General features: G+C 65.6%; 3 protein-coding genes and 1 long non-coding RNA gene across 4 annotated transcripts; 2 read left to right on the top strand and 2 right to left on the bottom strand.

Moving 5' to 3' along the window:
• The first annotated feature begins 946 nt into the window (after positions 1 to 946).
• CCT3 (chaperonin containing TCP1 subunit 3) lies at positions 947 to 11,399 on the top strand. The gene is made up of 14 exons (XM_015298317.4): positions 947 to 1,064; positions 2,094 to 2,155; positions 3,432 to 3,482; positions 3,573 to 3,635; positions 4,338 to 4,434; positions 4,748 to 4,865; positions 6,223 to 6,409; positions 7,960 to 8,109; positions 8,252 to 8,384; positions 8,502 to 8,583; positions 8,674 to 8,854; positions 9,557 to 9,802; positions 10,632 to 10,763; positions 11,050 to 11,399. The coding sequence occupies exons 1-14, from the start codon at positions 1,034 to 1,036 to the stop codon at positions 11,152 to 11,154; spliced, it is 1,638 nt and encodes a 545-aa protein (XP_015153803.2). The 5' UTR covers positions 947 to 1,033; the 3' UTR covers positions 11,155 to 11,399.
• LOC121107548 lies at positions 3,966 to 6,409 on the bottom strand. The gene is made up of 2 exons (XR_005841802.2): positions 5,112 to 6,409; positions 3,966 to 5,024 (listed from the first exon to the last, which is right to left on the bottom strand). It is a non-coding gene; the product is annotated as an uncharacterized LOC121107548 (long non-coding RNA).
• Positions 11,400 to 11,819: 420 nt separating the features above from the next.
• Positions 11,820 to 15,996, top strand: GLMP (glycosylated lysosomal membrane protein). Its single transcript, XM_015298320.4, has 6 exons — positions 11,820 to 11,901; positions 12,615 to 12,872; positions 14,175 to 14,357; positions 14,464 to 14,682; positions 14,764 to 15,041; positions 15,333 to 15,996. Exons 1-6 carry the CDS (start codon positions 11,839 to 11,841, stop codon positions 15,499 to 15,501), a joined length of 1,170 nt encoding a protein of 389 aa, XP_015153806.3. The 5' UTR covers positions 11,820 to 11,838; the 3' UTR covers positions 15,502 to 15,996.
• A 449-nt stretch (positions 15,997 to 16,445) lies between these two features.
• TMEM79 (transmembrane protein 79) lies at positions 16,446 to 18,875 on the bottom strand. The gene is made up of 4 exons (XM_040652455.2): positions 18,818 to 18,875; positions 17,370 to 18,205; positions 17,009 to 17,222; positions 16,446 to 16,826 (listed from the first exon to the last, which is right to left on the bottom strand). Exons 2-4 carry the CDS (start codon positions 18,094 to 18,096, stop codon positions 16,622 to 16,624), a joined length of 1,146 nt encoding a protein of 381 aa, XP_040508389.1. The 5' UTR covers positions 18,097 to 18,205; positions 18,818 to 18,875; the 3' UTR covers positions 16,446 to 16,621.
• Between the last annotated feature and the right edge of the window lie 490 nt (positions 18,876 to 19,365).

Below are 19,365 nucleotides of genomic sequence, written 5' to 3'. Positions count from 1 at the left end.
GCGCTGCGGCGCCCCCTTGCGGCCGCTGTGAGGAACTGCAACGCAGGGAGCGCGGTGGGGGCGGGCCTTCAGTGTTGTGGGCGTGGTTTTGTGGGCGTGGCTACTGAGTGGGCGTGGTTACGGAGTAGGCGTGGTTACGGGGTGGGCGGGCCATACAGAGGGCTCCAATTGAGCACCAATGGGGCAGAAAACGCCCATTTTCCGAGGGGAAAAGGTTCCAATTCCACGTTGCAGCCCCAGAAGCGGTGGTTGGGGGTTGGACGCGGGGGGTGTCGGGTGAAAGGATGGGCTCGGGGTTTGTGCTGCAGCGTTTCGTGCGTCTCCTGGTGCTCAGTGCTGTGTAGCAGAGGAAGTACGGGTTCGCATGCATCGCTTCCCACCAACCTGCACCCCGATACGGGGTTACCCGGGGCCAGGGGACGGCAGTGCGAGGGGAAGGGGTGGGAGGAGCGCTGCCCCCGCCCTGTCCCTATCTGTGTCCTCATCCCCGTCCCAGTTCCCATCCCACACCCCTCTCCCCTTCTCTCCCCCACATCATCTCTGTCACCTCACAGCGATGGTCCCTCAGCCCTCTGCACTGGGCTGAGCTTTAGGGACGGCTGCGCTCACAGAGACAGCTTACGGCTGCTCAATGGCTCCTTCCACCCCCCCATAGCACCGCTCAGTGGTTCCTCCCACTCCCCCCATAGCACCGCTCAATGGCTCCTTCCACCCCCCCATAGCACCGCTCAGTGGTTCCGCCCTCTCCTCCCCCTGCGCATGCGCACTGAGCGCCCCCGGCCATGCGCTCGGCTCAGGCATTCCGCACATGCGCAGTACAGCCCGGCACCACCCACCGCGCCTCGCCCGAACCGCTGAGCGCAGAGCGCTTCCTATTGGCCGCGCGGCCCGCCGCTCGGCCTCTGATTGGCCAGAGCGGGCGGTAGGCGGGGCGAGGCACCGCGGCGGCGGAGCGAAGCGCCGCGTCCGTGCGAGGCGGTCCAGAACGTTCCGCCGCCGCTCCGCGTTGCCGTCCGCCGCCATCGCCGCCGCGATGATGGGCCCGCGCCCCGTGCTCGTGCTCAGTGAGTGCCCGGGGGGGCCGCCCGGCACGGACGGGACCGTGGGGGGGGGGGGGCTGCACGGGGTGGGCGGCCGCACCATCCCCGCCGCCATCGCCCGCCGCCATGTTGGCTCCTCAGAGCCGGGCGCGCATCGCTGCGCCGCTCCCACGGGGGGGGTCGGGGGGTCCTGGAAGGTCAGAGCGGTGATTGGAGGGGTTGGGGGGTCCTGGAAGGTCAGAGCGGTGATTTGAGGGGTTGGGGGGTCCTGGAAGGTCAGAGAGCGGTGATTGGAGGGGTTGGGGGTCCTGGAAGGTCAGAGAGCGGTGATTGGAGGGGTTGGGGGTCCTGGAAGGTCAGAGCGGTGATTGGAGGGGTTGGGGGGTCCTGGAAGGTCAGAGAGCGGTGAGACAACAGAAAGGTGGGGTTGGGGGGTCCTGGAAGAACAGAGAGCAGTGAGAGCGCAGATTGGAGGGGTTGGGGGTCCTGGAAGGTCAGAGAGCGGTGGTTGGTGGAATTGGGGGGTCCTGGAAGGTCAGAGAGCAGTGATTGGAGGGGTTGGGGGTCCTGGAAGGTCAGAGAGCAATGAGACAGCAGAAAGGTGGGGTTGGGGGGTCCTGGAAGAATAGAGAGCAGTGAGAGCGCAGATTGGAGGGGTTGGGGGGTCCTGGAAGGTTAGAGAGCAATGAGACAGCAGAAAGGTGGGGTTGGGGGGTCCTGGAAGAACAGAGAGCGGTGAGATTGCAGAAGGGTGGGGTTGGGGGGTCCTGGAAGAACAAAGAGCAATGAGATTGCAGAAGGGTGGGGTTTGGGGGTCCTGGAAGGTCCATAGAAGCGTAGAAGCACAGAATGGCTGCATTGGGAGGGTCCTGGGAGAGCATGAAAGCACGGAACGGCGTTGGTTTGTGCCTTAAAAGTGACAGCGGCAGAGAAGGGCCGCGCAGTGCGGCGGGAGGGGATCCTGCAGGGCCGGGACGTGGAACTGAGTGCGGCCGGGCCGGAAGGGCCGCGCGGGGACGGCAGCTCCCGTCCCGTTGTTCCTCCGCTCTGCAGGTCAGAATGTGAAGAGGGAGTCGGGGAGAAAAGTCCAGGCTGGGAACATCACTGCTGCAAAGGTACGGCGCCCCCACCTCACTGCCTGCCGGGGTGTGGGGGTGTGTGGGCCTACACGTGTGTGGGAACCCACGTGTGTGGGTGTGGGGGTGTGTGTGGACCCACGCGTGTGTGGGAACCCACGTGTGTGGGTGTGGGGGTGTGTGTGGACCCACGTGTGTCGGTGTGTGTGTGGGTGTGGACCCACGAGTGTATGTGTTTGTGGACCCGTGTATGTGTGCGTGTGGACCCACGTGTGTCGGTGTGGGTGTGTGAACCCACGGGTGTATGTGTTTGTGGACCCGTGTATGTGTGCGTGTGAACCCACGGGTGTGTGTGTGTGTGGACCCACGTGTGTCGGTGTGGGTGTGTGAACCCACGGGTGTATGTGTTTGTGGACCCATGTATGTGTGTGTGTGGACCCACGGGTGTCGGTGTGGGGGTGTCCGTGGACCCACGGGTGTATGTGTTTGTGGACCCGTGTATGTGTGTGTGTGGACCCACGGGTGTGTGTGTGGGTGTGTGTGTGTTTGTGGACCCACGGGTGTGTGGGTGTGAGCCCGGGTGTGTGGGTGTGTGGGTGTGTGAACCCACGGGTGTATGTGTTTGTGGACCCGTGTATGTGTGTGTGTGGACCCACAGGTGGGTGGGTGTGTGGGTGTGGACCCACGTGTGTCGGTGTGGGTGTGTGAACCCACGGGTGTGTGTGTGAACCCACAGGTGTGTGGGTGGGTGGGTGTGTGTGGACCCACGGGTGGGTGGGTGGGGGTGTGTGGGTGGGTGTGGACCCACGGGTGGGTGGGTGAGTGGGGGCGGGTGTGTGGACCCACGGGTGGGTGGGTGGGGGTGTGTGGGTGGGTGTGGACCCACGGGTGGGTGGGTGTGTGGGTGTGTGTGGACCGGTGGGTGGGTGGGTGTGTGGACCCATGTGTGTGAACCCACGGGTGTGGGTGTGGGTGTGAACCCAAGGGGGTGTGTGTGTGTGTGTGTGTGCACGTGGCGGTCGGAGTGGAAGGCGCGGATGAGCTGGGCGGTCAGCAGGAAGGCAGTGGGTGTGGGTGGGACGTCACGGAGTGTGGGGGGGTTGAACCCATCGAAGCTTTTCCTCTGCGCGGTGGCGGTGGGCGCGGAGGTGGAGGCGATGCTCGGCGCAGCGCGGCGCCCTCCGAGCGCTGCGGGTCGGGGCAGTGCTGCAGATGGAGGGCCGGGCGCGGGGAGGTGCATCGCGTGGGTCCCTGGAGCGCTGCGTGGGCTCCCCGGCCCCCCCTGGTGTCCCCTAATTCCCGCTGTCCCCCACAGACCATCGCTGACATCATCCGGACGTGCCTGGGGCCGAGGGCGATGATGAAGGTGAGCGCCGCTGCCGTCCCCGTGCGGCACAGTGAGTGAGTGCTGCGCGTAAGGGAGCCGTTACCGGCGGTGCTCCTCTTTGGGTTGCAGATGCTTCTGGACCCCATGGGAGGCATCGTGATGACCAACGACGGCAACGCCATCCTGAGGGAGGTGAGGGCCTCCGGGAGGGGGTTGGGGTTGGGATCGGGGTTGGGGTCGGCGCGGGGTTGGGGTGCGGTTCGGCTGCGTTCTCTGCATCGTCCCGATTTCCTTCTGGAGCATCAGCAGCCACCGCGGGGTCCCCGCTGGGGGGCACCGAATGATCCCACACTGCGCTCCTTCTCCGGAAAGTGGGTTTGGTCCCCCCCCAGAAAGTGGGTTTGTTTGGTCCCGGAGCGGTCGCTGAGCCTCTGTAGGCCCGCAGGAGTTGTGCTCAGTGCGGTTATCGTCGCCTGCATCTGAGTCTGAGCAGTCCGTGCTCTGATTTACTGCCCTGAGTAATTAAAGCAAGGAAATTGTCGGGTTTATTTTAGCGCAAATGGCACCGGGATAGCATCACAGGGATTGGAAAGGGCTGGAAAACTGGGGGAGAGGAATGGTGGGATTTGCAAAGGCTTCCCTTGGAAATGGAAAGGGGTTTTGGGCTTGGAAAGGGGTTTTGGGCTTGGGAAGGGGTTTTGGGCTTGGAAAGGGGAAAGGGACGTTTCTGCTGGGGAAGGAGAAAGGGATCTCTCGTCGGTCCCCAAAGGAAGGAAAAGCCCTGTGCTGCAGTTGTGCACTGCTCTGTGCTCGCTGGGAGAGGTGCTGGGATCTGAGCCGGGCAGCAGAGCTCAGCTCAGCCCCACAGCACAGCGCGGCGTTTACCCCCACCAGATCCAAGTGCAGCACCCCGCTGCCAAGTCCATGATCGAGATCAGCCGCACTCAGGACGAGGAGGTCGGGGATGGGACCACATCTGTCATTATCCTCGGTAAGGGGGGGGAGACGTGCGTAAATCCTCACCTGAGGTTTACTGTGTGCGTAGCGGAGCCCGGTGAGGACACCTTGCAGAGTTCTGCGCAGCCCTAAAACGTGGCTTTGGGGTTTTGAACCGAGGGGAGCAGTCGGTCAGACTGCTCTGTGCTGACAGCAGTCAGTGCTGTGCTCTGTGCTGACAGCTGAGCTCTGCCCCTGGGTTGAGCACGGTGAGAGGTGCCGATGCTGTGGGAGCGCAGAGAGCTCCGACTGCGGCGCTGTGACCCCCATGGGGCAGTGCTGACCCCCACCCCCCTCCCGCCCCACAGCTGGAGAGATGCTCTCTGTTGCTGAGCACTTCCTGGAGCAGCAGATGCACCCGACTGTCATCATCGGCGCCTACCGCAAAGCTCTGGACGACATGATCCACGTCCTGAAGAAGATCAGGTGGGTGCACCGGGCCTGGCTTGGGGCCACCTGAGCACTGTGGGCATCCATAAATGCGTGGGTCCCAATGGGATGCACCCGTGGGTGCTGAGGGAGCTGGCAGACGTTGTTAGGCCGCCGTCCTTTATCTTTGGTAAGTGGTGGTAATGGGAGAGCTGCCTGAGGAGTGCAGGAAAGCAAATGTCACTGCAGCCTTCAGAGAGGGCGAGGAGGAGGAGCGGGGTGACCCCACAGCATCAGCCTCACCTCCATCCAACTGCAGGCCTGGATCCAATGGAGTCCCTCAGGGGTCGGTGCTGGGATCAGTGCTCTTCAATGTACGCACCATTCACGTGGCTGAGGGATGGAGTGCACCGTCAGCGAGTTTGGTGATGGCACAGAACTGGGAGGAGAGGCTGACGCGGCAGAGGGCTGTGCTGCCGTCCAGGGAGAGCTGGGCAGGGAGAAATGGGATGGGAGAGAACAGGGGCAGCGTAGAGCCGCGTGTATGGGCACGAACGGCCCCGGGTACCGGCATGGATCGGGAACCGGCCTGCTGGAGAGCAGCAGAGGGGACAGGGAGCCGGGGGTCCCGGCGGGCCGCGGGAGGACCGTGAGCCAGCACTGTGCCCTTGTGGCCAAGGAGGCCGACGGCGTCCTGAGGTGTGTTAGAAGGGGGGAGTGGGAGGTCCGGAGAGGTTCTGCTCCCGCTCCGCTTTGCCCCGGGGAGGCGGCGTCTGGGAGATGGCGTCCGGTTGTGGGCAGCTCGGTTCTGAAGGACGGGAACCGCTGCAGAGCCCGGCGCAGAGCCACGGGGCTGGGAAGGGAGCGGAGCATCGCCGTGCTGAGGAGAGGCTGAGGGAGCTGAGGGTCTGCAGGTGGAGGAGACCGAGGGGTGACCTCACGAACGGGGGTCCATCTGTGAAGGCTGAGTGCCGGGAGGACGGAGCCGGGCTCTTCTCAGTGACACCCGGTGGCAGCACAGGGGGCAGTGGGTGCCCGCGGGGACCGGGGAGGTTCCACATCGGTGTGAGACAGAAGTCCTTCACGGTGAGGGGGACGGCACTGAGCCGCCCACAGAGGCGGTGGGGTCTCCTCTGGAGGCGTTCCCAACCCGCCCGGATGCGCTGTGGGTGCCCCGGTCCGGGTGCTGCTGCCCCGGGTTGGGCCGGGTGGGCTTTGCGGGTCCATCCCAATCCCCGATGTTCTGCACTTCTCTGGAGGTGGGGAGGAGGGCTGTGGGGTTCTGCGTGGCTCAGAGGGGTTCGATTTGGCAAAACACTGAGCTGGGGGGGTGGTGGGGGGTGACCCACACTTAGAGCTCAGTTATGGCGTGGGTTAGCTCGGTTAGCGCTGCTCAGCCCTCCCCGTCCCGCAGCACCCCGGTGGATGTGAACAACAGAGAGATGATGCTGAAAATCATCAAGAGTGCCATAAACACCAAAGCCATCAACCGCTGGTCCGAGCTGGCCTGCAGCATCGCCCTCGACGCCGTCAGGACGGTGGAGTTGGAGGAGAACGGCCGGAAGGAGATCGATATCAAGAAATACGCCAAAGTGGAGAAGGTGCGTCCTGAGCCGCTGCGCTGCATGGGGTGCTGCGCTGCGTGGGGTGCTGCGCTGCGTGGGGTGCTGCGCTGCGTGGGGTGCTGCGCTGCGTGGGGTGCTGCGCTGCTGGGGTGCTGCGCTGCTGGGGTGCTGCCCACGGGGGGCTGCTGCTCAGCTTCTGGCATTAGGAGTTGGTTGGATGGACGCAGCCAAAGGGTTGTGCTCAGTGGCTCCATATCGGGGTGGAGGCGGTCACAGGCGGTGTCCTTCAGGGGTCGGTGTTGGGACTGTGCTCTTCAGCATCTCCATCAATTACAGACGATGGTATGGAGTGCAGCCCCAGTGTGTTTGTGGATGACACCACGCTGAGCGGTGCAGTCGATATATTGGAAGGAAGGGAAGCCATCCATTGGGACCCGGGCAGGCTGAGAAGTGGGCCCATGAGAACCTAACGAGGTTCAATAAGGCCAAGTGCAGAGTGCTGCATTGGGTCGGGGCGATCCCAGGTGTTTATTCAGACTGGGGGAAGATCTCCTTGAGAGCAGCCCTGCGGAGAAGGACGTGGGGGGTCCTGGGGGACAGGAACTGCACATGAGCCAGCAGTGTGCGCCTGCAGCCCGGAAGGCCAACTGTGTGCTGGGCTGCATCAAAACGGGGGTGGCCAGCAGGGAGAGGGAGGGGATTGTGCCCCTCTGCTCAGCTCCTGGGGGGCCCCATCTGCAGTACTGCGTCCAGGCCTGGGGGCCACAGCACAGGAAGGACGCGGAGCTCTTGGAGGGGGTCCAGAGGAGGGCCACTAAGATGGTCAGAGGACCATTAAGATGGTCAGAAGGTTGGAGGACCTCCCAGTGAGGAAAGGTTGAGGGAACTGGGCTTGTTCAGCTTGGAGAAGAGAAGGCTCCGGGGAGACCTCATTGTGGCCTTCCAGTACTTAAAGGGAGCGTCCAAACGGGAGGGGGAACAGCTGTTTGTGAGGGTGGACAGTGATAGGACAAGGGGGAATGGTTTTCAACTGGGACAGGAGGTTTAGGTTGGATATTGGGAAGTTTTTCCCCCAGAGGTGGTGACGCACTGAACAGGTTGCCCAAGGAGGGGTGGATGCCCCATCCCTGCAGGCATTCATGGCCAGGCTGGATGTGGCTCTGGGCAGCCTGGGCTGCTGGTTGGCGACCCTGCATATAGCAGGGGGTTGGAGCTGATGGTCATTGCGGTCCTTTTCAACCCAGGCCGTGCTATGAGTCAGTGATGCTATGGGTCCTAATGGTTTCCTACGGGTCCTTATGGCACCCTACGGGTTCTCTGTGCAGCCTGGGCTGCTGGTTGGTGACCCTGCACACAGCAGGGGATTGGAACGGATGGTCACTGAGGTCCTTTCCAACCCAGGCCACGCTATGAGTCTTCCACAGCTTTTTGTTCCATCCTCAGTGCTCTCTTCCCGTGAGCTCATATGGTGTTCTGTACGTGCTGAGTTGCTCCTCAGTGAGCAGAGAGGGTCGCTTTGGGAGCGCAGCCCGCGGCTGCTGGTGGAGCACATCGTTCCCCTCACATCTCCCTTCTCCCTCTGTCAGATCCCGGGTGGTTTCAGCGAGGATTCCTGCGTGCTGCGGGGCATTATGGTGAACAAAGACGTGACGCACCCCAGGATGCGCCGCCTCATCAAGAACCCCCGCATCGTGCTGCTGGATTGCTCGCTGGAGTACAAGAAAGGGGAGAGCCAGGTGAGCGCGGGGGGGGCTGAGCCGGCCGTCGTCCAATTGCTGTTAATTGGCAGCAGAAAGTTGCAGTGCTCCCCCCGGGATCGGGGTGGGGGAGGCGCGGGCTCTGTGCCGGGCTGTGAGCGGTGCTTCTCGTCCTGCGCAGACTGACATTGAGATCACGCGGGAGGAGGACTTCGCGCGCATCCTGCAGATGGAGGAGGAGTACATCCAGCAGATCTGCGAGGACCTGCTGAGGGTGAAGCCGGACCTGGTCATCACCGAGAAGGGCATTTCGGGTAACGGCGCCGCCCCCCCCCCCCCCCCCCCCCCCCCCCCCCCCATTTTGTGGCACCCATTGCTGGGTTGTGAAGGCGCCGCCCGTCCCGTAACCGGGGCGCACGACCCGCTTTCAGACCTGGCCCAGCACTACCTGATGAGAGCCAACATCAGCGCCGTCCGCAGGGTGAGGAAGACGGACAACAACCGCATCGCCAGGTGAGCGCCGGGGGCGCCGGGGGGCGGTTCTCAGCCGGCGACGTTCCCCTCCGCCCCCATCCACCCCCATCCGCCCCCATCTGTGTGCAGGGCCTGCGGGGCGCGCATCGTCAGCCGCACCGATGAGCTGCGGGAGGAGGACGTGGGCACCGGCGCCGGGCTGTTCGAGGTGAAGAAGATCGGAGATGAGTACTTCGCCTTCATCACCGACTGCAAGGAGCCCAAGGCGTGCACCATCGTCCTGCGCGGGGCCAGCAAGGAGATCCTGGCGGTCAGTTCTGCCCTCCCTCCCTGGTGTCACTCGCGGCTGATGTGTGAGCGGTGGCAGTCCCCATGTCGTGCACTGCCTGCAGCACGGCTGGTGTCCCCCAGCACAGAACAGCACGGCTGGTGTCCCACAGCATAGCTGATGTCGCACTGCACAGCTGGTGTCCCCCAGCACTGCACAGCTGGTGTCCCACTGCACAGTTGGTGTCCCCCAGCACAGCACAGCTGGTGTCCCCCAGCACAGCTCAGCACAGCTGGTGTCCCCCAGAACAGCACAGCTGGTGTCCCACTGCACAGCTGATGTTGCACAGCACGGCTGGTGTCCCGCAGCACAGCTCAACACAGCACAGTTGCTGTCCCCCAGCACAGCTCAGCACAGCTGGTGTCCCACTGCACTGCACAGCTGATGTCCCCCAGCACAGCTCAGCATGGCTGGTGTCTCACTGCACAGCACAGCTGATGTCCCTCAGCTCAGCACAGCTGATGTTGGTCAGCACGGCTGGTGTCCCACTGCACAGCACAACACAGCACAGTTGCTGTCCCACTGCACAGCACAACATAGCACAGTTGATGTCCCCCAGCTCAGCTCAGCACAGTTGATGTCCCCCAGCACAGCTCAGCACGGCTGGTGTCCCCCAGCACAGCACAGCTGATGTCCCCCAGCGGGACTCAGCATTCAGTACCGGTGTTGTCCCTCGCACTGCAGGAGGTGGAGCGCAACCTGCAGGACGCCATGCAGGTGTGCCGCAATGTGTTGGTGGACCCCCAGCTGGTGCCGGGGGGAGGGGCTGCGGAGATGGCGGTGTCCCACGCGCTGACCGAGAAGTCCAAAGGGATGACGGGCGTGGAGCAGTGGCCCTACAGAGCGGTGGCGCAGGCGCTGGAGGTCATCCCCCGCACGCTCATCCAGAACTGCGGTGCCAGCACCATCCGCGTGCTCACCTCGCTGCGGGTAAGGCCCGGCTCCTGTGGGGCGGCTCCTCCCAGCCCAGGGCTCCTCTGGACCTCTTCTCTCTCCCGCGGCTCCTTTTCCCTGCTCCTGTGGAGCCCTTCCTGCTGCCCCCCCAGCTCCCATGGGGGCCGATCCTTCCTCCCCCCAGCCCCTGTAGGGTACCTCCTTCCTCTTTCCAGCCCCCGGGCTCCCAGGGGTCAGCTCCTCTCTCCCCCCAGGCTCCTATGGGGCCGTTCCTTTCTCCCCGTGGCTCCCGTGGGGCAGTTCCTCGGGCTGAGGCTGCAGCTCTTCAGCAGTTGCAGCATTCTCTTGCGTGGTCACAGTACTGTAGGGGTTGAGAGGGACCTCTGGAGACCTCCCCCCCCCTTTAAAGGAGGTTCCCCTTAGCAGTGTGCACCAGAAGTGCCCGGGTGGGTTTGGGGTCTCTCCAGCAGAGCCCCCCACCTCTCTGGGCTCTGTTCCTCACGCTGAGATGGAGCTCCCAGGTTGCGGTTTGGTGGAGGGACCCATAGGATGCTTTGGGTTGGAAGGGACCCCACGGACCATCGATTTCCTGTGGCAGCTGTTGGAACTGCAGGCGTTGGTTGGGCTGCGCTCACACACTGAAGTGCTGTAGCGCAGTGTGAATGCAGAATTCAGCGCTTCGTTTTGATAACGAACCCCCGGGGGTGGGCAGAGCCCAAACCTTCCTCTGAGATGGGAGATCCCCCTCTTGGTGGTGGCTCTGGGTGTGGTGGTGCTGTGTGGGGGTGCTGGGTTATGTCAGCGCTGGGGAGAGGTGAGCGCTCAGCCCCCTTCGTGCTCAGTGATCTCCCTGTCCTCCCTGCAGGCCAAGCACACCCAGGAGGGCAGCCAGACGTGGGGGGTGAACGGGGAGAGCGGAGCCCTGGCTGACATGAAGGAGTTGGGGGTGTGGGAGCCCCTGGCCGTCAAACTGCAGACCTACAAAACGGCGGTGGAGGTGAGGAGGGCGGACGGACGGACGGACGGACGGACGTCTGTGTGCTGTGCATGCGGGGGTGGGGAACGTCACTGCGTGGGGCAGCGATGGCTGTGCCGTCACTTCAGCACAGCGTGGGCGTTCCGTCCCCGCGGTTGGGTGGAGCTCCGTGGGTCGCTGCTGGGGGCGGCGCTGCCGTCCTTCCCTGGGCTGGGGTGGAAGCGTTGGTGCGGCAGCAGCTGCCCGCGTGTGCTGCCATGGCTCGCTTTTCGCTCTGCTCTGAGAGGGCTGTGGGCTTTCCCTGCAGACCGCCGTCCTTCTGCTCCGCATCGATGACATCGTGTCGGGACACAAAAAGAAGGGCGAAGAGCACAGCAAAGCGCCGGCGCCCACCGAGGCGGCCCAGGAGTAGAGGGGCCGTGGGGCTGCCCAATGTGGGGCTGCCCAATGTGGGGCTGCCCTCCGTGGGGCTGCAGTTCACCCCATCCTGAGGCCGAGTTGGGACGAAGGCCCCGAAGCGCATTGTCCGAAGTTGTGGGGGGGTGGGATGGGAATGCGGCGCTGGGGGGGGGTGCGGTTCCGGGTGGAGGTGTTGGTGTTTAATTTAAGTCTGTAATTCTTCGCGGTTTGCCTCAACAATAAAAGGCGTCACGGCTCGGGGGGTCCTTTAAGGGCTGCTGGGGAACGGCTGCGAGGTGTCCCCGTGCCCCGCATCTCTGTACCTCCGTCCCCCGCCCGCCCCCCTCCCTCCATTCCCCCCATCTGTCCCCCCCTCTGCTGTGTCCTCACGTCACCTGCATGCTCCCTGTCCCCCCCCAACCCCCCTATCTCCCCTGCCCCCCCTCCCCCTCTCATTGCCCGGTTCTCACAGCTGCCCTACTGCCGCCTTTGGCTCCCCGTACAGAAGTTGTTTTAGGGCGGTTTCAGCCCCCTTTCTCCGCAGGGCTCTGCTCGGCGCTGCGGCCATGGGCGGCGTCCTCCACCTCCCCAACCTGGGAGGGGAGCGGCTCCTTTAAGAGCGTCATCTTCCGGTGGGCGCGGCGCCTTTACCGGAGGGGGGGGGGGTGGTCACGTGATGTGCTGCGCCGGAAGGAGAATGGCGGCGCCGGCGCTGGGCGCGCTGCTGCTGCTGGGGGCGGCGGCGGTCGGCGGACGGGAGGTACGGGGTGGGGGGCGGTACCGGAGGGGGCGCTGCGGCGGACGGCGCTCCGCGGGGCCGTTCCGTCGGTCCTTCCGTCCGTCCTTCCGTCCCTCCTCTGCGGGGGGCGCTGCGCTGCGGCGCGGTCACTTTCGAGGCCCTTCGTCCCCCCCGACCCCGCGAACCGCGGCCTCGGCGGGGGGTGGGCCCGGCCGGCCGTCGGTCTGCCCATACTGCCGTCCATCTCTACCTCTATCCGTCCTCGCCTCGGTCTGTTCCCGCCTCAGTCCGTCCCTCCCTCAGTCCTTCCATCTCTGCCTTCATCCATCCCTGCCTCAGTCTGTCCTTCTGTCCATCCCTGCCTCTGTTCTTGGCTGGGTCCATCTCTACGTCCGTCTGTCCATCCCTCCCTCAGTCCGTCTGTCCCTGTGTCCATCCATCCCTCGGTTGGTCCGTCCCTACCTGCCCCCATTCCTACCCTGGTCCATCCGTGCCTTTCTTCATCCCTGCTTCAGTCCATCCCTGCCTCCATCCATCCCTCTCTCGGTCCATCCGTCCCTACCCCCGTCTGTCTGTCTCTCCCTGGGTCCGTCCATCCCTCTGTCTGTCCCTATATCTGTCCGTCCCTACCTCTATCCATCCCTGCCTTGGTCCGTCTATCCTTGCCTCGCTCTGTTCCTGCCTCAGTCCATTCCTGTCCGTCCGTCCCTACCTCTGTCCGTCCGTCCCCGCAGGTGTCGATGCAGTACAACCCCGGCTGGAACGGTTCCTCAGTCAACGTTCTGCACGTGCGGGCGGTGGGGCGCAGCGATGCGCTGCATTACGTGTGGAGCACCATCGGGGCCCCCTCGGTGCTGCTGGTGGCCACGCGCAGCCCCGACAGCGCTCTGTCCATCGACTGGGGCCGTCTGCTGTCCCCCGCGCCCACCGGCGCCGTGTGGATCGATCCGCCCGGCAGTGTGGTGTATGCAGCTGCTGTCGTCTTCACCAAGGTACTGCCGCGGGGGGAGCAGCGGAGCCCCGGGTCTGTGGGGTGTGTGGGGTGGTGGTGGTCCCCCCCCCCCCGTGCCTGAATGACCCCCGCAGCTCCAAGGCCAACTGCAGCCACGCGGCGATGCGGAGTTGGGGGAGGAGGAGTCCCTATACTGAGATGCCTCAACCGGAGCACGGCGTCCAGAAGTGGAGTTCTCAGTGCAGGGGAGATGTGGAGCTGTTGGAGGGCCACAGAAATGAGGGGTGGGATGGACCCCCCCTTCCAAGTAGGGCAGCTGGGGAGCTGAGGTTGTGCTGCCCGGAGAGGAGAGAGCTCTGGAGAGCTGAGAGCGGGATGGAAGGGTGGCAGAGGGGTGGGCTCTGCAGTAGGGTGAGGGGTGTGGGGGGGGTTCCAGCAAAAAGAAGGAGGTTTTGGCTGTGTGGAAGGAAGAGCTCTTTCCAGCGCGGCGGGGAGGCCGTGGCAGAGGCTGTATGGGTGCACACGGGCTGTGGTGCTCCATCCCAGCAGAGCCGAGGTCGGGGATGGGGCTGTGGGTGTCCCTGCTCACCGCTGGGGGAAGCAGACGGCCTCTGGGGGTCCCTCCCAGCAATACTTCCCGGGATGTGGCGTGAAGAGGTGACATCCGGAGCACCTCCTGTGCTGCTGCTCGGAGGGACTCAGTGGAGGAACCGGGAGGGGGGGTTGGCGGGGGTGAGTGGGGGTCCTTCGTGTGGGGAGGGATGACTGCATACACCGGTACAGGTGGGGCTGAGCTGCTGCAGGGGGGCTCTGCAGAGAAGGTCCTGGGGGTCCCGGTCAACCAATGGTTGACCACAAGCCAGCAGTGTGCTCTGGGGGTGAAGGACAGCGGTGTCCTGGTTCACCAACGGGTGGCCAGCATTTGGCTGCAGGCTGCCCATGACCCAGCAGTGCGCTCTGGTGGTGTCCTGGCTGACCAACGGATGACTCAGTGGTTGACCATAAGCCAGCAGTGTGCCTCGGTGGTCCAGAAGGCCGACGGTTCCCTGGGGGCGCTGCCCGGAGCGGGGCCAGCAGGGCTGGGAGGTGCTGCCCCACTCCGCTCTGCCCTGGGGAGGGCACAGTTGGAGCACTGGGCAGACTGGGAGCTGCTGGGAGAGCCCTGAGGAGGGGGCGGAGCTGACGGGGGCTTTGAGCAGAGCCTGGTGGGAATGGGCTGAGAGCCCCGGGGCTGTTCACGTGGGCAGCGATGGCTGAGGGGGATCTGATCAGTGCCGATGGGTATCGGAAGAGTGGGGGTCCATGCGGTGTTTCCCAGCCCCCTCCCCTTCCTTCTGCCCAGCTGTTTGAGTACAGCAACGCCAACGCATCGGAGGAGGTCTTCTACCCCACGTACGATCTGTCGGACTTCTCCTGGGACAGCATCAACCGCACCATGAACCACACGGCGCTGACGGCCGAACTCCGGGGCGTCCCCACGTCCGACTCCAGCGGCAGCTTCTCCAACGGCAGCCTGGCGTTCCGGGTACGCTGTCGCAGCGGGGACCCCCCTGCACGTGGATCCTTCCACAGAAGGGACGCCGCTCCCCGGCGCCCGGCCGGGCCGTCCCTCTGACCCACATCTCCCGCAGGTGACGGCTTACGAGAGCGGCGGGCGCGACGGGGCCCTGCCCGGCCTCCTGCACACGGCCAACAGCTCCAAAGTGGAGTTCGTCCTGGCCGGGGCGGCCCCGCGGGGCAACGGCTCGCGCTTCGTGCTGGAGGTGGCCACGGTGGAGGAGAGAGGAGCGGCATCCAGGCTGCGCTCGGTGCGCTCCATCGACGACGAATACACCCCCACCATCTTCGAGGTGAGCGCGGGGTGGGCGCCGTCCCCTTCGGGACGCATGGGATGTCCCCCCCCGCGGCTCATCGCAGTTCCCCTTCCCCAGACGCTCTCCCTCGTAGCGGAGTCCCCAAACGACAGCTCCCCTCTCAGCTTCCTGCAGTGGAAGGCGACGGCGTACGGCTCACAGCACCCAACGCGTGGGGACGGCATCCGGTGCCGTGCGGGGGGGCTGCGTGCTGCCGGCGGGACCCGGCCCCCCTCCGCCATCGTCCGCGCGTACTTCGGGGACGGAGCGGGCAGCGCTTACAGCGTCAGCGCCATCAACGTCTCCTTCGGCGGGGAGGATGGCGGCGCTTACCAGGAGAGGCGCTACCTGAGCTGGTGAGGGGGGCTGTGTGGGGCGGGGGGTTCTGTGCTCGCGGCGCCGTGGCCGTGCGTGTTTTCCTGCCCGCGGTCCGAGCTGTTCCCTCACCGCCCAGCGGCGTGGCGGAGGGGACACCCGCAGCCCCCCGTGCCCCATCCCAGCATCTCCCCGCCCTCACAGCAAAGAATTCCTTCCTAACGTCCGCTGCAGTCCTCCCCTCTCGCAGTCTTAAGCCGTTCCCCCTCGTCCTGTCGCTGCGTGCCCTTACAGAGCTCTGTGCAGCCGACACGTCTCACTCCCTGCTGCAGGTCGGCGCTGCTGGGCTTTGGGCTGCCACCTGAGGACGCTTTTTCTCCCCTCATCGTCTCCATCGTGGCCGCAGCGTTGGGCGCTCCGCTGCTTCTGCTCCTGCTGGGCGCCGCCGCGCTGCTCTGTGCCCGGAGGAGACCCTACAGCGAATACGAGCCCATCAACTGAGCGGCGCCGCTCGGCCCGGGGAGCGATCGCGGCTGCTGCGGGAAACACAGCGCCGCTGTCTCCTCTTTGTCTTCGCTTCTGGGGGCGCGCGGGGCAAGGTGGGCAGTGGGGCCCTCCCCCGTGCCGCTGTGCCGCGCTCCGTGCTGCTGCCTGCACTGACGGCGGTGCTTCCTTTCTTCCTGCTGCACACTGCCGGGGGCTGACAGGGCAGCGGGTCCGGGTGATCCCGGTCATCGTCCTCATCCTCATCCTCCTCCTGGGGGAGGGCACCTCGTGCTGCCCGGCCTCACCGAAGGCTGCTGCTATGAGGGGGAACTCCGCAGCGCAGCGCAGCGACTGCTTCAGCTCAGGTCCCGGCAGAGCCTTCAGGAGCCCCCGGGTCACAGCCGGAGCTGCTGCCCTTCCGCGTGCGGCGATGGTTGGTGGCGGTGCTGCCCCGTTTCCACGTCCTCAACCACTGACTCATTTCTGACCAAATAAAAGGGATTTCTAAGAGTGGTTTCCCGGGGCAGCGCTGTGCCGTGGGGCTTTTGGGGTGGCCCAAACCCACGCTCTGCACCGGGCCGCTCCCGATCCCCTTCCGTGCGGTGCCGCCCTGCGGGACGGGGGGCAGATGAGGGGGTGAGGGGCTCTGCCTTTACGTGGGGGTTGTGAAAGCAGGGCGGTCTGAGGGCCGGCTGCGGCAGCCGGGCTGGAGGGGCTCTGTGCATTGGGCTGCAGGTTGGCGGTGCGGCCGGACGCCGATTCGTCCCCGCACAGCAGCACCAAACCTGCGGCCGCTGCGCCGCTCCCCAGGGCAGGACGCCCGGCAGACCGGTTTGTGAGGCTGTGCTGAACCTCCGCCAGCAGGAAGGGGTGGAGGAGGGACGCTGGGTGACGTTGGCAGTGCCACCAGCAAGGGCCGGGAGAGTGTAACCCCCCCTCCCCATACAGCCATACAGCCGTTCAGCAGAAGGTTTTTATTGGCCCCAAGAGGACGTCTGGCAATCCCTGCCCCCCTCATCCTGAAGTAATGGCTCCTTCTGCTCCCCACCTCGCGTAGGGTGCAGTGGGACTCCCACGGAAGAAGTGCAGCCGTGGGATCTGCCCCCCACCCACCCCCAGGGCTCGCAGGGAGGGCTCAGCCCCAGTACCGCAGTCTGGCCCTGCTCTGCTGGGAGCTCTCCTCGGGCTTCGCTGTCGCCACGGCCAGGAGGTTCTCGGGCTCCAGGACAAACATGCTGTACAGGTTCCAGAGCAGCATGGCCACGAGGGGCAGGAAGGTCATGGCGAAGCCAAAGGCACGGAAGGAGCGCCCGAAGGCGTAGGACAGCCAGTAGGTCAGCCTGAGGGGGGAAGCAAGGTGGGGCTCAGCCCTGCTCGGGGGGCTGGGCCCAATGAGAGCCTGCTGCGGGAAGCAGGACGGGGTGAGGACGAAGCAGTCCTTCCCCGCTGTGGGCCCAACGAGGCACTGCTGGAGTGGCACGAGCTAAGCGGCTGTCTGAGACAGGGAGGGGGAACCACCTACCGAGAGATGGCAAAGAGGCCTGTGAGGAGGGGGATGAGCTTGAGGAGCTCCTGCTGGAGGTACGTGGCCAGCACGGCCATGTTGAAGAAGTAGAGGATGAAGAGGTGGACGGACTGGGAGACGTAGGTCCGATGGATCTCCACCTCCCGCTGCAGCTTTCCAAAGGGTTCCAGTGCTGCGGAGCAGAGGCGTGAGATGCCACTGATGATCATCCCTGGGGGATAAGAGAGGTGTGCTGGTGAGACGCAGCAGGATGGAAGGGGGGTGGCTGGGAAGAGCTCAGCCCCGGCTCTGCCCACTGCCCCCCATCGCCCTGCCCGGGGTAACCCCCACCCCACGGCGCTCAGGCCCAGCAGCTCACCCAGGACGATGGGGACGGTGGCGAAAGCAGCGCAGCGCAGCGTGTACACCAGCCTTGTGCTGATGGTGGGCAGGAGCGGCGCGTCGAAGGGCAGGAAGACGTAGGCACCGTAGATGAGGCAGGGGCAAAGGAACAGAGCCCCCACCACCGAGGCCACAGCCTTGAGGGCAGCGGTGCTGCAGACCTCAGCGCAGGGGCACCGTGGCCCCTCGGCCGGCAGCTTGGCAGCTTGCCTCTCAAAGCCCAGCAGGCCCCGGTAGAGTGAGGGGCCACCAGGGAGGAAGGCCTGCTTTGGGAGGATGCTGTTGGGTCTGTCCCTGGGGGGAGCACAGCCCCCCCTGCCCTCCTCCTGGGGCTGCGGGGTGGGCTGCTGCTTCCTCTGCTCCGCGGGTGTCCGCTCGATGCAGTGGAGGTCAATGGGCACAAAGACATGATCTGCCATCACGGGCAGCCCGGGATCTTCCTCCCCGTCAGCCTCAGGGGGGGGGCAGGCAGGAGTCCCCTCTTCGGGGTCATCGTGGGCCCCCTCGGGCCTCGAGCGCCTTTTGGTGTCTGTGGGTTCGGGCTGTCCCTGGGTGCCGTGCTGGCGCTGGTCCCACAGCAGGGTGGCGTCGGGATCCCCGCGGCCGTCATCTGGGGCCGGAGGATCCTCATCGGGGGGGGCTGCCTTCCCCAGCTCCAGCAGAGCCACCTCCTCCGGGGGCAGCGTGGGGTCAGCAGCAGCCATGGGGCGGCGGGCTCAGTGCTGCCAGGGGTGCAGCTGGGGCTGGGGAGCAGCTCTCCCGTATTTCGGGGCGTCAGGAGGGGATTAGGCTCCCATCCCCGCTGGCTTCACCCTGTGCAAGAAGAACGGGGACAGGCAAAAAGATGACAGAAATGAGAGGCTTGGGGTCACCGCACGGCCCCACGTACGCATCCACGCACCGACGAGGAGTCCCCACCCGCCGTGCTGCCAAACAGGGATAGCCGAGGAACTGCCCCCACCCCGCCGAAACGCCCCGGGGTCTCTGGCTGAGGCTGGGCCGTGCGGCTCCATCCCATGCGGCTCCATCCCATGCGGCTCCATCCCATGCGGCTCCATCCCGTGCAGCAGCCCAGATATCCGCGGGGACGGATCCGCAGGGAGGGCCCACAGGGCCGCAGCAGGAAGGCAGAGTTAGGCCGGGGTGAGGGGTCCGGTTGGCTGCCTTGGGCCGCCAAGGGGGTCGTGGGGCGGGAGGAGCTGCGCAGAGCAGCACCCCGAGGCAGAAATCCCCCACTCGGGGCAGGGGGTCCCAACCTCCCGGCCCACCCCACGCTGCGGGATGGGAAGGATGAAAATCCCTCTCTGTAACGTTTCCCCCCCCCAGAAAGCGGTGCAGGCACGGAGCGGCGCGGGGCCCAAGCTGAGCTGCAGCAGCCGCCCCGATCCCACCCCACGGGGACACGGCGGGACGGGCGGCACTTACACGGAGCGCAGCTGAGGGCGGCGGGGCCGCGGCCTGCGCGTGTGGAGCGCTCAGAGCCGTCTGAACTTCAAACCTGTCGGACAGGTGGGGCCGGGCGGGCGGCCTCACCCCACGCAGGCCGGGCCCACAGGCGCGGGGGGGGCGCGGGGCCGGGCCGGGCCTTCTCCGTGGGTGACGCGGGGTCTGACGGGCCCGGAGCGGCCCGGGGCCGAGGAGGGCCGCACCCGGCGCTGCTTTTCCTGCTGCCCGCGCGGGGATCTGTGCGTTTTGGAGTTTTTTTTTGAGAGGTTTCTCCCCGTCGGGCCTTCCCTCGCGGCCTGCGGGAAGGAAGAGCCCCAGCGGGCGGCTCACGGGGCTGGGAGGCCTCGGGCGGCCACCTCCCGGCTCCCGGCACGGCCCTCGGAGCCCACAGCGAAACACAGCCGCGGGAATGGGCGTTGGGTGCCTCCGCGGGACGGCCGCAGGTCGTCACCTGAAGGCCGCGTCCCTACTGCTCACGGAGTGACGCCGGCGCGGCCGCCATCTTTGCCATCACTAAGTATTGGCAC

This window comes from Gallus gallus, chromosome 25 (assembly GCF_016699485.2).
Source record: "Gallus gallus isolate bGalGal1 chromosome 25, bGalGal1.mat.broiler.GRCg7b, whole genome shotgun sequence".
Taxonomy (NCBI): Eukaryota; Metazoa; Chordata; class Aves; order Galliformes; family Phasianidae; genus Gallus; species Gallus gallus.
The sequence above is the reverse complement of the archived record's forward strand: the minus strand, read 5'-3'. Positions and strand labels throughout refer to the sequence as shown.